Source organism: Alexandromys fortis, unplaced genomic scaffold (assembly GCF_014885135.2).
Source record: "Alexandromys fortis isolate MF-2015 unplaced genomic scaffold, M_Fortis_MF-2015_v1.1 scaffold_131, whole genome shotgun sequence".
In the NCBI taxonomy this organism is placed as follows: domain Eukaryota; kingdom Metazoa; phylum Chordata; class Mammalia; order Rodentia; family Cricetidae; genus Alexandromys; species Alexandromys fortis.
Window position 1 is genome coordinate 134,186 of NW_026068023.1, and position 20,268 is coordinate 154,453.

The 20,268-nt window shown below is 35.4% G+C and overlaps 1 protein-coding gene across 1 annotated transcript in view; it reads left to right on the forward strand.

Annotated features, from left to right (window-relative positions):
* The window catches only part of Cip2a (cellular inhibitor of PP2A), a 34,302-nt gene extending 19,004 nt beyond the window's left edge, over positions 1-15,298 (forward strand). Inside the window, exons 13-21 of the mRNA XM_050163438.1 lie at positions 2,241-2,359; positions 4,872-5,067; positions 5,507-5,581; positions 5,674-5,784; positions 9,181-9,377; positions 10,341-10,454; positions 10,678-10,760; positions 11,739-11,878; positions 12,679-15,298. Coding sequence (XP_050019395.1) covers positions 2,241-2,359; positions 4,872-5,067; positions 5,507-5,581; positions 5,674-5,784; positions 9,181-9,377; positions 10,341-10,454; positions 10,678-10,760; positions 11,739-11,878; positions 12,679-12,849 — 1,206 coding nt within the window. The 3' untranslated portion in view covers positions 12,850-15,298. The remainder of the gene's footprint in view (positions 1-2,240; positions 2,360-4,871; positions 5,068-5,506; positions 5,582-5,673; positions 5,785-9,180; positions 9,378-10,340; positions 10,455-10,677; positions 10,761-11,738; positions 11,879-12,678) is intronic.
* Positions 15,299-20,268: the final 4,970 nt, after the last annotated feature.

Here is a 20,268-nt window from a genome sequence, read left to right on the forward strand (position 1 = left end):
GGGAAGGGAAAGATTGGGAGTGGGCAAGGCTTGTCTCTTAAAAGGACAGGGTACCAAGAGACAGGCCAGGCCATCAGATTACATCTCTCTCCTTCCCTCCCTCCCTCTACCTCTACCCCCCCTCTCTCTCTCTCTCTCTCTCTCTCTCTCTCTCTCTCTCTCTCTCTCTCTCTCTCTGTTTGTGTGTGTGTAATTATATACCTATGGGTGACAAACGTGTGACGGCTTAAGGATGACTTTGAGTATAATTCCTTAAGCTCTCCTTGTCCACTTTTTTTCCCCCTGTGGGGTCTCTTCACTGTTCTGGACCTCACCACCAAGCACCACCAAGGAAAGTAGGCTGGTGGCTAATGAGCTGCAGGAATCTGTTCCTCTGCCTCCCCAGCAGGGTGGTTACAAGCACATACCCAGCACTCATTATGGCTCCTTTGTATTAAACTCAGATTTACTAACTGGGCCATCATCCCTTGGTGAGCTTTTCATTTTGATCAGAGTTGGTGACATGAAATAGTAAGAGGTTAGAAAACATCTGAAAGAAAGGGACTAATAAGATTGGTGAGGGTTTGCTGAAAATAGCACAAGCTTACAGTATAGTAGCTGAAAAGTTCTAGATGTTTTCAGAAAGCAAAGTTAGAACAGACTTAATTTAAAGATTTATTTCTATTTTACTTCCTACTCTGCCACAAACCCAAAGCTTAAGACATGCCATATAAGTCCTCCATTACAGGGCTACAATACCAGTCCTCATTTGCTTTTCAAGAATTAGGGAACATCTAATTTTGTAAAATCCATGAGTGTTCTTAGCTCGGCTGGAGGTGGTGGGTTTTATAGCTAGAAAGGGGTTCATCAAAAGAAGAGTGTCCCTGTCTTTTACTTTCCTTATAGGAGAAAGGGATTTTTATGCTACTATAATCTATCTTGCTTGTTTTTGAAAAAAATCAAGCTAGAGTTTTTTTTTTTTTTTTTTATGTAATACTTAGCTCATGGACTTCATTTTTTTGTTGTTGTTGTTGTTTGGTTTTTATCTGGTTTTCTGTGTTTAGGGCTGGGCTCAACATCACCCATGTTAATTATCTATATTACCTAGTTTATAAAAGTTATTTAAAAAAATGCAAAATTATTTTTTTTAATTAAGCTAATGAAGTAGCTTAGAAAGGGTGAGGGTGAATGTTCAGATAGAACAGAAGCTGAACTGAACCCATAGGCTGTGACAGTGGGCTCTATAACAGCATTATGCTGAAGAGGCATGGTTCACAGTTAGCTGAATTAGTTGCTAGTCAGTGTAGGCATGAGCAATTAATTTTCCATCTTTGTACTTCAGATACCTTTACCGCAAACAACAATTAGTGATTCTCCACTCTGGGAAAAATTGTGAAGGGATTCTGTTGAGAGTAGTGAAGGCTGAATTGTACTTAAGTACCTACAAATCATTATAAAAGCTTGATATTAATATTTTCTTCATTAGTAGTTTTTCTTTAAAGAATTGAGTGAGGGCAGGGGAAATGAGTCGGTGAGCAAAGTGCTTAAAGTTTAGATTCCTAGAACCCACATAAAAGGTTCTGTATTCCAGCACTGAGAGGCAGAGACAGCAGGACACAGGGCTTTCTGACTAACTGGTCTAGCCAGTTAGTGAGCTCCAGGTTCCAAGAAAGGCTCCTTATTAAAAAATAAAGTGGAAAGCAATAGAGAAAGACATCTAACATAGATCTCTGGCCTCTGTACCTATATACATATCAAAGCATGCATAGTAGCTAGTCATTTTTTTTCTTTCAGTTTTTAGCTGTTTTTCACAATAGCTGAGTTTAGAGCTATGGCTACTAGTGTGAAATACTGACAAAGGAAATTTGAGGCATACTGCTTTAGTCATTAGTTTTCTAATTTGCATTCATTAGCTCAAATATTTATTCAATGACTTTAACAATTATTGGCCATTCAAAGTTTTCATTTATTAGAAATAAAACAGTATCTAAATACTATTTTATTTTGAACAATTTAAATTTATCAAAATATTTAAGTTATAATTCTGTTAAGCATAATTTAAAACAAGAAGCCCTTTGCTGGATAATTCTTAGTTTCTCTATGGATTGCAATGCAGTACATATAGCTATAAGGTGGTAAAGTGTAAGGACATGCAAGCATCATGTAGGAGTACTTTAGAATACTCTTACTTTTGACTAAAGACTCAGCAGTATGTGAGTCTTACTTGCTGACGCTTACTTGCTGGTTTTTGATTTGTTTAGGATCCACGTTTGATTACTCCGTTGGCTTTTGCTTTAACATCAGATAATAGAGAACAAGTACAGTCTGGATTGGGAATATTGCTGGAAGCTTCTCCACTGCCAGATTTCCCTGCCTTGGTGTGAGTTTTATAAACATTTGCAATATCTCTTAGTGCAATTAGTGTGAGTTATAAACATTTGCAATATCTCTTAATGCAATTAGATTCGTGCTGTGTTTCTTCATAATCCTCCACGCACATTTACTACTGAATTGTTGAAACTGAAGATTTTATAGTAATATCAGTAGTCTTTCAAATAATTAAAATTCTGATTTCTGTAATGGAAAAGGACAAATACTTTCTCAAGGAAAACATAGATGCAGGTGATTAGCCGTGCTCATCGTGCTGATCTGAACGTAAACTCCAGGCACTGAAGCTTGAACCAATTGCTTCACTTTCTTTTGGAGAAAGAACTTTTCCTTTCTGGTTTATTTGCCAAGGAGTCCTAAGAACTACGTTAACTCATACTAAGCTGGGAAGGATCGATGTGGGAGATTCTGAAAGGAAATATTAAGTGTTTTGTCATAAGCTGGAGTAGATGATGGCCAGGCCAAAAAAAAAAAAAAAAATACTACATTCTTTCATTTCAGATAATAGAATTGAATATGCTGTGGGGTTTATTGCTTGTTTGTTTTGTTTTCAATTGGGTTTGAGTCAGAGGAAGAGAATATATAAACTGAATGGTACTGTAGTCTATGCTTGGGGCTTAATATTTAGAACTTTAAGTAGTTCATGTAATAAAATTTGTAAAAGTTACTTAAATAATTTGAAACTAGAGGTTAATAAGCAGGCCAGTAAACAAGCTTTTGCTTTGTAAATAGATTTATCACACCAAAGCCATATCCATCATTCATCTTTAAACCTCTGTTGTCTGTGCTGTTTTTACTCTAAATGTAAGAGATCAGTTTGTTAATCTATGCTGTCTGTTGTTAAGTGACTTTAGTTGCATTTTGCAGAATTGCTCATAAATAATCATAAAAGTTAAAAAACTATTGAACCAATAACTAAGCCAAATATCCATACAATAAAAATTCCATTCCTCACTTCATGTGGTAGTGTTGGTTTGGAGGGAAAAAACAAACTCAAACTTTCACCAAAAAAAACTGAAAAAATCCAAGATGTTAGCAATTTTTTTTTTATTTCTAGGATTATAACATAATTGCATTTTTTCCTTTCCTTTCCTCTGTTAGAACACTCTCCTTTTAATTAATGGTTTCTTCTTTCATTAATTGTTATTGCATGTATATATGTGTTATGTCTGTATATGCATGCATATATGTATTTCTTTCTATATGGACATGCTAAAGTGTACTGGGGAAAGCTCACAAGATCTTAACCTTGTACAAAGAACTATAGGCAATTGAGGAAATCTGGGAGTGGGAGAGAATCTAGATAGTGAGGAGAGTAGACAACCCAGGAACCTAGGGAGAAAACTGTTCTGTTTTTTTTTTTTTAAGGTAGCAATAAAATAACTTCTGATGCCATTCTGCTATAGTCACAGATCAGTGTCTTGCACAGTCATCATCAGAGAAGCTTCCTCCTACAACAGATGGGAACAAATTCAGATATAGAGACCCACAGCCAGACAGTATGCAGAGAGTGAGAGACCTTGGAACACTCAGCCCTAACCAGGATGTCTCCATCAAATCCCTTTTCTCAGGGAACTTGTAAAATAGGAGACAAAAATAGTTTAAGAGCAGAGGGGATGGAGGATGCCATGAAAACAAGGCCCTGTAAATCAACATGATCAAATCGCATATGAACTCAGAGACTGAGGCAGACTGCACAGGTCTGCACCAGATCCTCAGTTAATATATTATAGCTTCCAGTGTATTGTTTTCATAGGATTCCCGAGTGTGTGAACCACTGCAACTGAGTCTGATTCTTGTGCCCTCTCTTGGTCTCTTTTCCTTATGTTAATTTGTTTTGTCCAATTCTAATATGTTAGTTCTTTTATCTTATTATATTTTGTTATTGTATTATTAAAAATTAAAGGTTCATAAAATGTCCATCACTGTGGAGAGGAGTAGCTAATTATTCATATTACATAGGACATTAATGAAAACCTCTCTGGAGAGGTGAATTTGAACCAAGATCCTATGGTAAGGAATCAGCCCTCTTCTGATAGTTTCCAATAAAGGAACAGCTTATCCAAAGGCCTTGAGACATATAAACAGGATTGGCTTTTAGTGGAGCACAATAAAAGTCAGGTGGATGAGGATATACTGGGAGAAAAAGAGGGGTCAGAGGAGAGTATAGATGAAACCAGGTGATACCATATATGATAAGGTTGTCCTGAGTACTACAGTAACTTAGTACTCATTGCAAATACTCTACACTCACTAACTAGTGCTCGAATGCCTCCAAATCAAACATGGAATTGTCATATTTAATAATTAGAAAAGAGTCCTCTGGAAAATTGAGAATGTTTTCCCTAGCCGTGCTTTATTGTGATTACCAAAAATATGATTTCCAGTGCATTGAGACATATAGTCACCAAAGAAGACTCATTTCAAATATTGCCATAGTTCTGTGACAACTCTGCCTTTTGCTCAGTTTTTGTGATCAATTTTTCTTCCTGGCTCTTACTCAGTCTTGGAGAAAGTATAGCAGCAAACAATATATACAGACAGCAAGAAACTGAACATCTGCCCAGGAAAATGCCTTTGCAGCCCTTAAATCCCTGTTTTCCAGCATCAACGAAGTGCTTGTCGCCTCCTCTTTCAAAGGATAATGCTCCTCCATTGAACATAGAGGAGCTAATAGAAAAACTTCAGGCCGGAGTCATGGTGAGTGATGAGTAGCACTGTAAATGGGCTTGTGCTTGGTAGGGCCAGCTAAGTGTCAGCTCTGATTACAGCATTTACTTAAACAACTATACATGCAGATATTCTCGCCGAAACCTTACCCTTTGACATAAAAGGTAAAATCTGGACATTTTTCAAAGAAAAGAAATGGTATAAATTTTAACATTTTTTTTAAAAAGCAGCTATCATTCTTATTCTAGTCCCCTTCCTGCCTGCCTACCAGATGACTACATAAATACCTTTAAATCACTCACATGAGTCCTGAACCTTGCTCAGGTAGCCACATTACTGAAGTATTTGTAACCAACCCACCTGACACAGTGTGTTTTACTCATCAACGCTAATGATTTAGTTGCAAAGTAGGCTTTTATTTTTCTTTTGTCAAATTTACATTTTTCTGATTTTAACTCTATAAAACCAGGTAAAGGATCAGATTAATGATATAAGAATATCTGACATAATGGATGTTTATGAGATGAAACTTTCCACATTAGCTGTGAGTACAAGCTTCTTTTAACTAAGTAATGTTGTATGTATTTGACAGATGTTTTCCTAAACAATGGACATTAACAGTGTATTTTCTTCTAGTCTAAAGAGAGCAGGTTACAAGATCTCCTGGAAGCAAAAGCCCTGGCTCTTGCACAGGCTGACAGACTCATCGCTCAGTATCGCTGTCAGAGAACTCAAGCAGAGACAGAGGTCTGTACACTATATAAATAAAGCATGTCTGAGACTTCATTAATGAAATAAAAGCATGCACAACACTAGGTACAAGTATGTTCCTATCATGTGTTGGAACTAAGGTGAATTACCTTGAGCATTTTGTGCTCAAGCTTTTGAAGCTCTTCTTTTTACTTTTTACTACATTATCATCTCAATTTTCTTTTCTACCTGATGTATGTTTGTGTATTTATCATTAATGCTTTACCATTGAATGTCAGAGATCCTCAGAATTATATTGAGTCCTTTCTTCCTTATTTTTCTGTTGTATAGTTTCAGCTACTACTAAAAGTCAATGTTCCCAAATTTATGACAAGCTGAGATCTTTGTTCCTCAGCATTAAATGCATTATGTTACTGAATTTAGTCATTTGAGAAATGCTTGAAACTCTGTTTAATTTGTGGTAAAGCACTTACCCCTGGCTTTAAAATATACTTGTAGTATAGTGGTCTTTGTACTGCTTGATTTTCTGACTTAGAACCCTGAAAATCACTGTTTCTCCTGTATTATTCACCAAGTTTGGCTGATTAACTTAACTTTTTGTAGTCTTCCTTCTTGTCTGTTACTCAGACACTCACACTTAAGTGGTATTCTATGCTTTGTCTACTTCCCAAGGGCATCTAAAGGAATACCTCATCCTATCTCTCCAGTGCTCTATGGTAGTTGTTATTGCTCTCTGATGTCATTGAAATTTTTTAATTTGACGAAAAAAAAAAAAGTCCCACTTCACCCTACATCTTCTGTATTTTGCTAGTAAACTGCGGGTAACTGCTTATATTGATTTGCATTTTGGTAGAACTTACCATAGTCTTAAGTTTTCTTAATTTTGAATTTCCTTAACCATATTTAGAGTGCCTTTTCCTCTTTCCTTCCTTAATACCTCATCATCATTGGTTTTCATTTAAGTGCCCACATCCCCACAATGGCCTTCCATGGCCACTTTCTCACTCATGTTTGACTTTCCTTTTGTGCCTCTACTTTGTGATTGCCTCTTCACAGTACTTCCCATACCATATGAAAATCATACTACTTCCCACCTCTATTGTGATAATAAAGACTATTTCTGAATCTCTAAGCCCCAGTACATCCTTGGCATATGGTTATTACTTTGTAAGTTTTGTAATTAAAGAATTTATAATATACACTTTATGTGTAAAAACTTTGCTTAATAATATGAAATTCTCAGAATTTATTCATTATTTCTTTAAACAAATTACAAAATTGTAGGAGTTTGAAAGTGGGATTAAAATTGATGATAAATAAAATACCTTTAAAATATTTGCAAAATAAAGGTATCCTAAAAATTATAAAGAAATATCACTGAAAAGAAAGGGGGAAAAATAAACATATATTCTATCTCTGATTTATGTATTGTCTAGGTTACATTTCCTATTGCTGAAGTAAAATACCTTGACTAAAGCGACATAAGAAAGGATTTATTTTAACCTATAATTCACAGGTATAGTGGCAAGGAAATCAAAGTGTTAAGAGTTTGAAGTGACAGGTTACATTGCACACACTGTCAGGGAGTAGAGTAACCAGCACACTAATGCTCTGCTCACTTTCTCCATTTCATGCATTCCTGGATACTTTGCAGAGGAAATGGTCCCATCTAAAATTGAGACGGGTCTTTCCACATCAATTAACCTAACCAGATAATCAAAAGAGACCCATTTCCCAGGTCATTTCAGACTCTGGTTAGGTGACAAGACTAACCATCACATGTATTAATATAAAAGCATAATTTTCTGTAAAAATAAACCCTTCTTTTTTAGTATTCAAGAGTTTATATTTAAAAATATATGAAAAAGATTTAAAAAGCAGTAGGAATGCTTAATATCCTTCTTCCCTCACCCCATATTTTAGCATGCTTTCATTTGTCTTGACTGATACATTGAACTTCTAAATGCCAAGAATGGAAATTAGTAATATTCAAAGAGTTATTTTTCTCATTTTTCATACCATTCTCTTACATTGTATGTCTTTTGGGCATCTTGTTCATTTTATTACACAATTTAATATTTTATCTCATAAAAATAACACTAATTGTTATCCCTTTTTATAGTCAAGTTTCAATCAAACATTTGAAAATTTCTTTTAATACAAAATGGTAGATAGTATACATTCCTTATTCTAATTACTACTTATTTAGGCTGTGCTTCCTAGTTAATTAGTTAATGTTAGTTTAATTTTAAATGTTCAGTCAGTATCTTGTTGATTCTTATCTGAAACGAAAAACCTGATGTATGTAAACTTAGCAGTTTAGTGTTGATGACTACCGCTAAGGAATGTATACTTTCACCTGAATGTTATATGGAGAGTTAATTTTTTTCTTTCAGCTGTATTGATTTCTGTTATTCTGGTCATGCTGAAATTGCTTTTGCCAAAACAGTCTATTAAATTATAATTTATAATAGTATAGTTTTAGTGTCCAAATATTTGAAAGCCAAAATACTTAAAAAATGTTTCGTTCGACTGATGAGATGGAGTAGTAGGTAAAGGCCTTTTTCACCAGCCTTGATAAGCTCAGTTCAATCCCAAGAACAAAGATGGTGGAAGGAGAAAACTGATTTCCAGAAGTTGTTAGTCTCTGACCTACACATTGCACAGTGATATGTATGAACCCAGACACACACACACACACAAATAAATAAATGATGCAGTTTTTAAAAGTAGCTTTTGAACCCTATCATGATATGGGTGGAAAATTCTCCACTATGAAATTTTAATGACCAAATTTTTAAAACAAGTTATGTATATGAGGGATATGAAGTATAAGTAAATTCTGTGCCTAGATTCGGGCCTCATATGTATGTTATGTATGTGGAATATCCAAAACTTTGCGTAATATGAAATAGTCCTGATCTTCAGCCTGAATCAGATTTGGAACTAGTTAAGAATATACAACTAATATAGTTGGGGAGGGGGTATTTTTTTTCTTTTTTTGGTTTTTCAAGACAGCGTTTCTCTGTAGCTACCTAGCTCTTGTAGAACAGGCTGGCCTCAAACTCACAGAGATCTCCCTCTGCCTCCCTAGTGCTGGGATTAAAGGCATGTGAACCACTGCCCGGCTCTAATATAGTTTGCTATAGCCCAGTACATACTAAATTAGTATTTGGTAACTCTTTTAAATTGTACAATTTATCAACTATAATGTTTGTTCATATTGCATGTGTGCATTATTTAGTACATTTTGAGAAGTATGTTAGACAGTTTGTTGTAGTGCCAGCATCACATAGTGTACTTAAGCTAAGCTAACTAGGCACAATAATCCAGTCGAACCATCACCAGCTAGGTGATACATTTTTATCGAAGCATTCCAACATGATGTATGTATAAACAGCAGTGGAAAAGCACGTTTCGTTTTCTTTTGAGGCACGGACACTTGCGGGTATGTTAAGAGAAGCTGAAAGAAAAAATGAAGATCTTAGTATGTTGCTGAAATCACAACAGCTGGAATCGGAAAGAGCCCAGAATGATATTGAGCATCTCTTTCAACACAATAGGAAATTAGAGTCTGTGGCTAAAGAACATGAAATACTGACAAAGTCCTACATGGAACTTGTTCAAAGGTAAAGTAAGTAAAAGTTTCTGTGTGAAGTTAGAACTCAGTGAATATGCCACATTTCCTCAACCCTAAATAATTCTTTAAACATTTCTTAAATTGTGGTGGCACCATAAAATATGTAGTTCGTAAGAGATTTGAGACTGCCTAAAATAAACTGAATTAGAACAACAGTAGACATGCCCAAGTAGATAAGGAAAAGACCATGAGCCACAACCCTACACAAAGAACTACAGGTAACTAAGGAGTGCTGGTAGTAATAGAAGTAGCCCAGTCCAGGGAAGAGCAGACAAACCCGTTGATTTTCCAATACCAAATGATTATCCATGCAAATATACACGTAACGTTACACAGACTAACAGATTATATGCATTAATAGTCAGTCACAGGTTATCTGGGATGTAAGCTTATCAGAGACAGGTTTCTTCATTTTGGTCACTGTGACCTAGAAGAAGTAGTGATTGATAGTGAACCACTGCTATATTAACAATTATTGGATGAGGGGCCAGCAAGATGGCTCAGTGCATAAAGGTTCTTGCTACCAAGCCTGGCAACTTAAGTTTGATCCCTAGAATATACATGTTGGAAGGAGAGAGCCAATGTTAGCAGACATTCATACACTCACACCATAGCACATATGTACCCCTCCTGTACACACACATAACCCATATGTAATTGTAAAGGAATTACTGAATGAACTTAGTTGTCATAATTACTATAATATTAGAACTGACTGTTGGTCATTTCAGAAAGTCAGAATTAGTTAAGCAACCTAATACCACAGAAATTTGTGTTACTCCTTAACTTGACTTTTATTACCATTGAATATTGTTTACTGTGCCATGCAATGAGCTCTTTAGGTAAATTGTGTAGTTCAGGAGCATTATGATTGATAAACTTGATAAGCATTTCCAGGTACTCATGCTGCTTTCCTCCATGAAGACGCTGACACATTTCCTTGTATTCTTAGAAATGAGACTACTGAAAAGAAGAATGCCGACTTACAGACTACTTGTGAGTCCCTGAATAAACAGATTGAGACAGTGAAAAAGCTGAATGAGTCACTCAAGCAGCAAAATGAAAGGTAAAATCTCTAATTCTATATTCTAATTGTTTATTATTTTGGAAATGCAATGATTCTCTTTCTACACAGATTATTGGTTTTTATTGATAGCTAGTCGACCTCTTCTTTCAGATTATAGTATAAATTTGTCATACTTATAAGTAATTAAAAGTTTTATGTAATATTTTAGAGGATAAAATATTACAAATAATTTTATTCAGTAACTTTTCTTTTGTAACTTTAGAACTATTGCTCAGTTAATGGAAACAGAAGAACAGAGAAAAGAAGTCCAGAGCCAATTAGTAGACAGAGAATGTAAATTATCAAGTAAGTGGCTTTGTTTGAGACACTATCTGTTTTCAGCTTATTTTGTTTTAGAAGATAATCAGAGCATTGGTTGTTTTAACTACTATTTACTTTCCTTGTTTTAAAGATACTGTTTTATTATTCTTAACTTTGTGTGTGTGTGTGTGTGTGTATGGTTAACTGGAATATATGCACATGAGTGCACGTGGCCATGGAAGGTGTCTTGGTTAAACTGATTTTCAGCAAAAGCAGTACCTACTCCAAACTGCTGAGCCCCAATTTCATTATTTTTCAAATTACTTCCTAAACAACTCCTTTCTTTGAACTTTCATTGGAGTATTTTCATTCATTTGATCAAGTAGAAAATATGGTCTTTTCCTTCCATTTTAGAGATTATAAGAAGTAATAGCCCTTTTTAAAATAAAATTTTTATCATAACAGCAGGTGGCAGTATTGGGTAACTTTAGAGTTATTAATCTCTAAGTGCTGTAATCTGTGAAATGACTATTGCTGTTTTAACTCACCTTTTTTAGTACACAGAGACCAAGCCTGCTTGATTTGCCATATTTTTTGATCCCTATTTTTTGGTAACCCCTTAAGCTCTTCATGTTCCATCATGCCTCCATCCTGTCCTCATTTTGTGTGCCCCCCCATCCTCTTCTTACAATGCTTGTTTAAAACAAAGGAAGTGGGGAAAGACATAAAGACTTGCTATTTTATGTAGAATACTGGTAAAAAGGAAGAATTTGGGGTATTTTGTTCCACTCTTTACATCTGTTTTATAGAGGATGGGCATTGCCCGTGTGGTAGGTTCCAGGTATTAATTCAGGTGATGGTAAGCAAGTTTACCTTCTGAGCCATCTCGACCTCCCTTGAGGTATTTTTTTAAGTCAATAAATTTTATATAAACATATTTCCAACAAACTTTTTGATTACCTTTCTCATCTTTTTTTTTCCTTTTAGTAGTAAATACTTAAGTGCATGACTGTTTGTTTTTAGATTTGCATAAAAAAGCAAAGTCCCAAGAAGAAATGATTAATGTTTTACTAAAAGAAAAAGAAGATAAGCAGGAAACCATTGATATCCTTAGGAAAGAATTAAGCAGAGCAGAACAGATAAGAAAAGAATTGAGTATTAAGGTAAGACCCTTCCATTTTCCTTGCAGGAAAATGAAAAAAAAAAAAAAAAAGAAAGAAAAATATGTTTTGAAAAGAATGAGCATGTGTGGATGTCTTAGGATTTCTATTGCTGTGAATAGACTTCATGACCAAGGCAAATCTTATTAAAAAAAAAAAAAAAGAGCATTTAATTGGGGCTGGCCTACATACAGTTCAGAGGTTTAGTTCATTTTCATCATGGTATGAAGTATGGCAGGACACAGGTAGACATGGTGCTGGAGAAATAGAAAATGAGACACTGGGTCTGGTTCTCTTCTGCAAATACAGCCAGACCTACTCCAACAAGGCCACACCTCCTAGTGATGCTGCTCCCAGTATGTCTGTAGAGGCCATTTACATTCAAACCACCAGAATAGATTCATGTTGTTCTTTAGTAATTTAAAGTCATTATAGATTTCTTAAGTACATACTACAGCTTTTAAGTGTATAGAGAAAATAAAAAGGGGTTCATAGGTCTTCATGTGGCATGCAGGTAGCTTTAAGTTGGTAGCTCTGTCTTTACTTATACGGGTAGTAAGGAATTTATATTTCTTTAGAGCCTTATAATTTGCAAAGAACTCCTAAAATTGTTCTGTTGATTATCTTCTCTAACAAATATAAATATCAAATATTAACACTTTTAACTTACCAAGGAGGAATTAGAGTTACATATAATTGAAATAATATATATTGTCAAGTTTAATCTACTCCTTGTATTTCTCAGATGAGAAACGTTCTGGCCTATTTACTCTATTTCTTGTCATTTCTTCCTCACTCCTTAGGCTTCCTCCCTAGAAGTGCAGAAGGCTCAATTAGAAGGTCGTTTGGAAGAGAAAGAATCTTTGGTGAAACTTCAGCAAGACGAGTTGAACAAGCACTCTCACATGATAGCAATGATCCACAGTTTAAGTGGAGGAAAAATAAGCCCAGAAACTGTAAATCTCAGTATATAAATATTGTGGCTTTGAGGAATTGGCAAATGAATACTTTTGATGTGTTTATATATTGGAGGTGGCAGTCAGTGGAGAAAATTGTGACTCCAAGATAGTTATCATTTGCTTACTACCTACTAACTTAGTAAAAATCCTGATTTGACCCTTGTTTTATTTGATCTTTGGAATATTAATTTGTTTAGATTTTTGTATTTTGGTTTCTCTAATGTTTGCTCTTACATGTCTTAGTTATTCTTACTTCTGATCAGATTCATGGGTTATTTCATATCTACCATGAATACACTTTCATAAATGTGCTTTTAAGCACTCTCTTTATTGTATAAACATGTTTGAGTAGACACACAGACTACAAGGGCTACAGTGTCTTCTTTTAGTACTGTCATAATAAATACGCTTTGTCACTGACTTTGTGATGATGACAAAGTAATGTATTTGTTAAATTAAGCTTTCTTGATAGAACAGTCTTGAAGATGATCAGTTAAGATCAATTAGTTAAAAGGAGAAATGGTCTGATACTAAGTTAATTTCTCTCTAAAGTTAACAGAAAATAATAGATTGAAAGGAGTTTGTATTACTGCATTTAAAATAAAATAATGTAAGGCCAAAACTCTAAATTTGAAAACAGATGCAGTAGTTATCAGAAATAATGTTTAAAAATTGGGTAGTATCCATTGTGTTAAATGATTACTTAGTCTCTTAAAATTAATAATTTGTAGCATTATCTTTTTCTTTGTTGCTTTTTTCTTCTTGACATCTCATATACCTAAGGTATATTTAACCCACTCAATTTCCGTTTTATTTTTTGCTATTATTTTTAATTTTGTTGTTTGCCTTTTGAGATGAGGTTTTTCTCTAATGCAAACTGATCTTGAATTTACTATGGAGTTCATGCTGATCTTGACTTGAGCCCATGGTGATCTCCTGCCTCGGCCTCCCAAGGACTGGAATGATAAGTGTGACCTGCTATATCCAGATGTGTTTTCTCCTTAAAATGTGGTATGTTGACATTCATTTTTGCTTTCAAGGGTAACTGAATTTTTGTTCTAGATACAGTCATACATGTTATTTCTTATAGTATACACATTTAATATATAAATATATTTAATGAGCCATTGACTTTTAAAGCAAAAGTTAAGTATCTCTGTTTAAATATTTCAGTCATACAAAGGAATTTTTTTTAGCTCTTTTCAAATGGTAATAAGTGTAACGTGCTTAAGAAACCATTTTAGGTCAGTACTGTGGTTTCAATTACTTTGCTAAACTTTTATCTGAAAAAGTAGAAATCATAATGCCTAAGTTTTAAATTGCACGTGATTCTGAGTTGGTGAAATTTTAATATTTTCTGCTCTATTATGGGTCAAGAATCATGTCTTTATCCATCATGTTTCTACTGCATAGTCCACCTGCAATTGGCTACTTACTAGGTAACTCAGTTATCAAATCATGTTCTTGGATATTATAATGCTGTATTCAACTAACCCTTATTATATAATACTTAATAATATGGTCCCAAATATGCAAAAACAGTCATTTTGGATGTAACTATTATCTAGTATAATTAAAGGAAGTAGAATAAGTACAATAATATTTTGATATTAAGAATATAATTAACCCATTATAGCATCTTTTTGTAATTACCATTTTTAATATTATCAATTGTTATTCCCTTGCAGTACCTAATTTATAAATTAAGTTTTGTAGCTTGGTATAACAGTGTGTGCCTGCAACTCTCTTTGAAAGCACAGTCAGGTGGATCCCAAGTTCATGTTCATTTGAGCTGCACAGTGAGGTCTTAGTTTACATAAGAATGAAACCACGGGGTTTGGTAGGACAGAAGTTATTTAAATTTTCTAATATGTATTATATGAAGAATTATAATACATTAGAACTCAGTACTACTTCCAATTCAGGTCATCTGTGAGAGTTTTAGAATATTTCTTTAGGTGAGGAGTAGGTGAGGACTTCTGTACTCTAATATATTGCTAGTAGCATTTCTTAAAGTGTAGTCATTTCAGTCTTTCCTCTCTGAAGGAAAAGCATCTTTCATCACTTTCTTTTGTTTCTTGTAGCACATTTCTTATCATTCTTATTGTTCTTTTCAACACTTAGTATATTGGGTACTTTTCTGCTTGTATCTTTTGTTTGATTGATTTTTGTTTCTGGTTCTATGTACCTCAGATTTTAAAAGCAAAAGTTTATATCTAAATACATTTTTTTCTAAAAATTTTTAGATAGGTTCACACTATTTTAACATAGGTGAAGATTTAGAGATGATTAGTATCTGTATACCATGTCTCAAAAGAAAAGAACAAACTTAAGAAATTTATCACTAGTATCTCATCTGCTTAAATTTTGGGGGGTATAAGTTTTCTAAAATACACACTATTATATTTCCTTGTACAATTTATACTTGCTGCTTGAATAAATAATGTTCTTTCAACTGATTAAAGTTTATTCTAACTTTATTAATTCAATATGAGGCTAGAAAGATGGAAAGGTATTGCTGTATCTTACAGAGAAATCAGATTAGTGCTCTTGGGTTATAATGTCATAAACACTATCTGAAGATTGGAAGGAGATACCATGATTGATTACATTTGTTATTTTAGGCTGTGGAAGACATAAGGTCATACTCATAACTATTAAACTCTGCTATTGTAACACAAAAGCAGCCTTGGACAGTATATAAGTAAATATCTCTAGCTGGGTTCTAGTAAACCCTATTAATGAAAACTGTCAGTGATTTGCTATTAAATATTGAATTTACCCACTAGGAAATCATTGAAAATCTTCGTCTTATGATATTTTGTTTACTAATATCTGCTAATTAATTTTTGTATTTTCTCTTGTCCTGCTAGATTGTTTGTGTCTTTTGCTTTTGTGAATTTACATATATATATGACTTATAGATATTATGTAACTAGAACTGCCTTCTTAAATCTCTTGGACATTAAGGTCTTTTAATTTCATCCTCCACGTAAAAGTTAATATTGTAACACAATATATAGCAGTGTTTATCAACTTCCTAATGCTGCAGCCCTTTAATACAGTTCCACATGTTGTGGTGACCCCCAACCATAGAATTATTTTGCTACTGTTGTGAATCAAAATGTAAATAACTGTGTTTTCAGGTGGTCTTAGGTGACCACTATGAAAGGGCTTTTTGACACCACCCCCAAGTGGTCACAGCCCACAGGTTGAGACCACTGAAAAACAGAATGTAAATCTTGCTTCTCCATAGCACCATTCATCACATTATCTTTTATGCTATAGTTGACAGTGTATGTTGCCTATATGTAAATAATTAATTCCTATGTGGTATTACAATATTAGCTTTAAGTAGGTAAATGGAAAAGCTTCAGCTGCCATCAATATATTTATTTGTTTGTAATGATGCAGGGTATTTTATTATATCGTGACTTGTGGGTTTGTGATCATCTTAGTGTTTCTATTGCTGTGAAAAGATACCATGGCCACAGTAACTCTTATAGAGGAAAACATTTAATTGGGGTTGACATATAGTTTCAGAGGCTTAGTCCATTATCATCATGGTGGCATGCAGATAGACATGGTCCTGGAAAAGGAACTGATCTCCATCTTGATCCACAGGCAACAGGAAGTGAATTGTGTTGCTGGGTGAAACTTGAGCATAGGACCTCAAAGCCCACCCCACACATTTCTAAGACCATACCTACTTCAACAAAGCCACACCTCCTAATAGTTGCAATTCCTGAGGGGGCCATTTCTTTCAAACCACCACAGGGAGTAAGAACTGTTGTAGGCAGAGTCAGCCAATACTTTTCTTTTCTTACAATTTTTATATATTTAGATTAAACCATTTGTTCCTACTTCTTAGCTAAATCAATTATTAAAGTGACAGTTACCAATTTTTCCTTAAATGGCAGAAATTGAACATTTTTGTAATACCATAAATGTATATAACATAAATGTCAGTTAATTATATCATTTATATTTGGAAAATTGAAGTACCTAACAGTTTTGCAATTAGCATAGCATGTTCATAAGTTGAGAGATAGTGGATAGGTACATTGTTACAAACCAGTTGTTTGAGCTTTGTGTACTATATTTGAAAAAAAATAAATAATGGATGTTAAGAATGCTGAAGACAACCAGGCAGTGATAGCATGTGTCTTAAATCCCAACACCAGGGAGATAGAGATAGGTGGATTTCTGTGAGTTGAGGCCATCCTGGTCTACAGAATGAGTTCCAGAACAGCCAGGACTGTTTCATAGAGAAACCCTGTCTTGGAAAGAAAGAAAGAAAAGAAGAATGTTCAAGATGACTAGCCAGGAAAGCACCCTACAACTCCAGTAGACATTCTCTGAGTGCCTGCCATCCAAACTTGCTAGAGGAAAGCAAGTAAAGCAGGTAGGTGAGCTTCAGACCTTGACTCTTCCTCCTTTCTTCCAAATCCATCCCCCAGTCTTATCCCTCCCTACTCTGAAGCAGGCTGCCTGTTGTGGCTTTTCCTCTCTGCTCCATTCCCAAGTGTGGAGGTTTGAATAAAAATGGCCTCATAGGCCTGTAAGGACTGGCACTATTATGAGTTGTGACCATGTTGGACTAGGTATGTGTAACATGAAGGCATGGGTGCCATTCTGTAACATAAGGGCCTGCTTGTTGGGGTTTCTGTCCCACCCGGTTCCCCAGTCATTTAGTTCCAAAGAAAATCAGACAGGGGTCTCCATAAGTTATAAACTGATTGGCCCATTAGCTCAGGCTTCTTGTTAACTCTTGTAACTTATATTAACCCATTATTCTTATCTATGTTAGCCACATGGCTCAGTACCTTTTTCAGCCAGGTACACATCCTGCTTGAGTGGTCTGTGCAGGACTAGGGAGGAATGGGCTTCCTCTTTTCTAGAATTCTCCTGTTCTCATTGCCTCACCTCTACTATCTGTCTGGTTGACCTGCCTATACTTCCTGCCTGGCCAATCAGCATTTATTTAAAACATGATTAACAGAATACAGACAATTCTCTCGCACCACTTCCCCTTCTTTTTTAAACAAAGGAAAATATCCACAGTCCAGTTTTGGGGAATGTGGGCATAGTATTCTAGGCTACTTCCAGCTGGTTGGGGGCGCTGATAATCTTATGGAGACCTAAAGAAAATTTAGAGATGATCAAGTCCTGATTGGAGTATCCTGTGAGGCTTGATCATTTCAGGCAGCATTTTTCCTGGACTGATGCATAAACAACATAAAGAACCCACAGAGAGATAGATGACTTGCCAAAAGGATCCTACAGGGTTCCTGATGCATAAAAGAGTCTGAGAGACATTCTGCAGGATACAGAAAAAAAGTGGCTGAACTGTCTTTAAAATTTCCTGCTTCATGGAAATGTAGGCTGAAGATGGATGCCCCAACAGTACAGAGGAACTTTGGGTGAGTGTCTAGGCAGCGAGAAGTTTGTCATTTCTAGAGTTTTGGAAGTTGCTTACAATGTACTTCCTGTTTACTTAGGTAATATTATATCCTTCTGAAGTCTGATAGAGTTGAAGAATTGATAGATAGTTATAGTTTTCCTTTGTTATGATAAAAGATAAAATAGATCTAAATTTGTAATTGTAGTTCTTGCTTTATACCTGTTATATGTAATTTTACTATGTTAAAGCCTTTTTTGTTGAAACAGAAAAGGGAAAAATGATGTAGGAGGTCCTTCTGTATTTGTGTTGCTTTCATTGGTTATTAAAGAAACTGCCTTGGCCTAGTTGATAGGGTAGGTCTCCGGTAGGCAGGGAAGACAGAACAGAATTCTGGGAAGAAGGCCAGAGTGGCAGAAGCCATGAAGCTCCTGCCTGAGACTGAAGCTGGTTAGGATATTTCCTGGTAAGCCACGACCTCGTGGTGAACACAGATTAGTAGAAATGGGTTAGATAAAGATGTGAGAGTTGGCCAAGAAAAGGCTAGATAGATATAATGGGCCAGGCAGTAATTTGTTGTGGGGTAGTTGTGGGCTGCATTTAATTAATACAATTTCTGTGTGGTTATTTTGGGGGCTAAGCTAGCTGGGTGACGGGATGTAGCCGTTCCTCCTCCTACAGGTATGGTTTGTTGGATGAAGCATATCACTGGGTACAGACTTTAGGGTTTCAGAAGCTTATGTTAGGCCTGTTGGTTTACTGGCTTTTCCTGCTGTGTGACAATCCAGATGTAAAATTGTAAGCCACCTCTCTAGCACCTTGTCTGCCTGTGTCCTGCCATTATTGCCATGATGACAGTGGACTAAACCTTTGAACTTTAAGCCAGCCCCAATTAAATGCTTTTCTTTATGAAATTTGTAGTGGTCATGGTGTCTCTTCACAGCAATAAAAAATCGTAACTAAGAAGTTGGTACCAGGGAATGGGTGTTGCTGTGATAGGCATGACCATGCTTTTGTTCAGAGGAATGTGGTACTTTGGTAATTGGCCACTTTAATTGAGTTTAATGGACTATAGTAATAGAAGCATGAAAGATGGTGGTGCTAAGGGTGTTTTGAACTGTAGGGGCTCAACTCAAGAAGTTTCAGAGAAGAATCAACTAGAGAAAATTCTTAGGATATTTTGGTGAAGAATGTGGCTGCTTTCTGTCCTTGTCCAAAAAGAAAGAAAGAAAAAAAAAAACTACCGGAAGCTAAGTTGAAGAGTGTTGTATTGATTCCATTTGCAGAAGAAATTTCAACACAGACTGGTGTTCACTGTATCTTATGGTTATTAGTGGGTAATCTTATGCCGATGTCTAATGGAGAAATGCAAAATGTATAGTTAAAGGAGACAGTGGCACCAGGGAGTATAATGGAGCTAAGTCCTGTGTTCAAAAAGATAAACAGATTAAAGAAAAGCCTGATTCTAAATGGAATAAAGGAAATGGTGACCTTGTGTCAAGATCCCACAGAGCTAAATTTCAAAGTTGTGAAAAGAGATTAAAGGAAAGCAAGTGTGTTGCAGTCAACAAAGCTGAAAGGAGTTAGAGATCTGAAGAGCACTTTGACATCAGACATGGAGATGGAGATGCAGAATTTGGAGTTTGTCCAGCTGGGTTTTGGTCTTGCTTTGGTTCAGTATTTCCTCAATATGCTCCCTTCCCTACATTTTGGTGTGATAATGTATATGCTGTGCCATTATGTGTTGGAATTATGTGATCTGCGTTTTCATTTTGAGTTTTCAGGGGATTATAGTTAAGGGATTGCATGAATCTGAGAAGAGATGTTGAACTCTGAAACAAATTTGAGAGTGTTATGAACTAGGGACTTTTTAAGTTGGACTAAATGCATCTTGAATTATGATATGACTAACAAGCCTTTGTGGGCCATCAAGTAGAATGCAGTGGTTTCAATAAAAGTGGCCCTCATGGGCCCATAGGGAGTTGCAGTACTAGGATGTGTGACCTTGTTGTAGAGTGTGTCAGAGGTAGTGG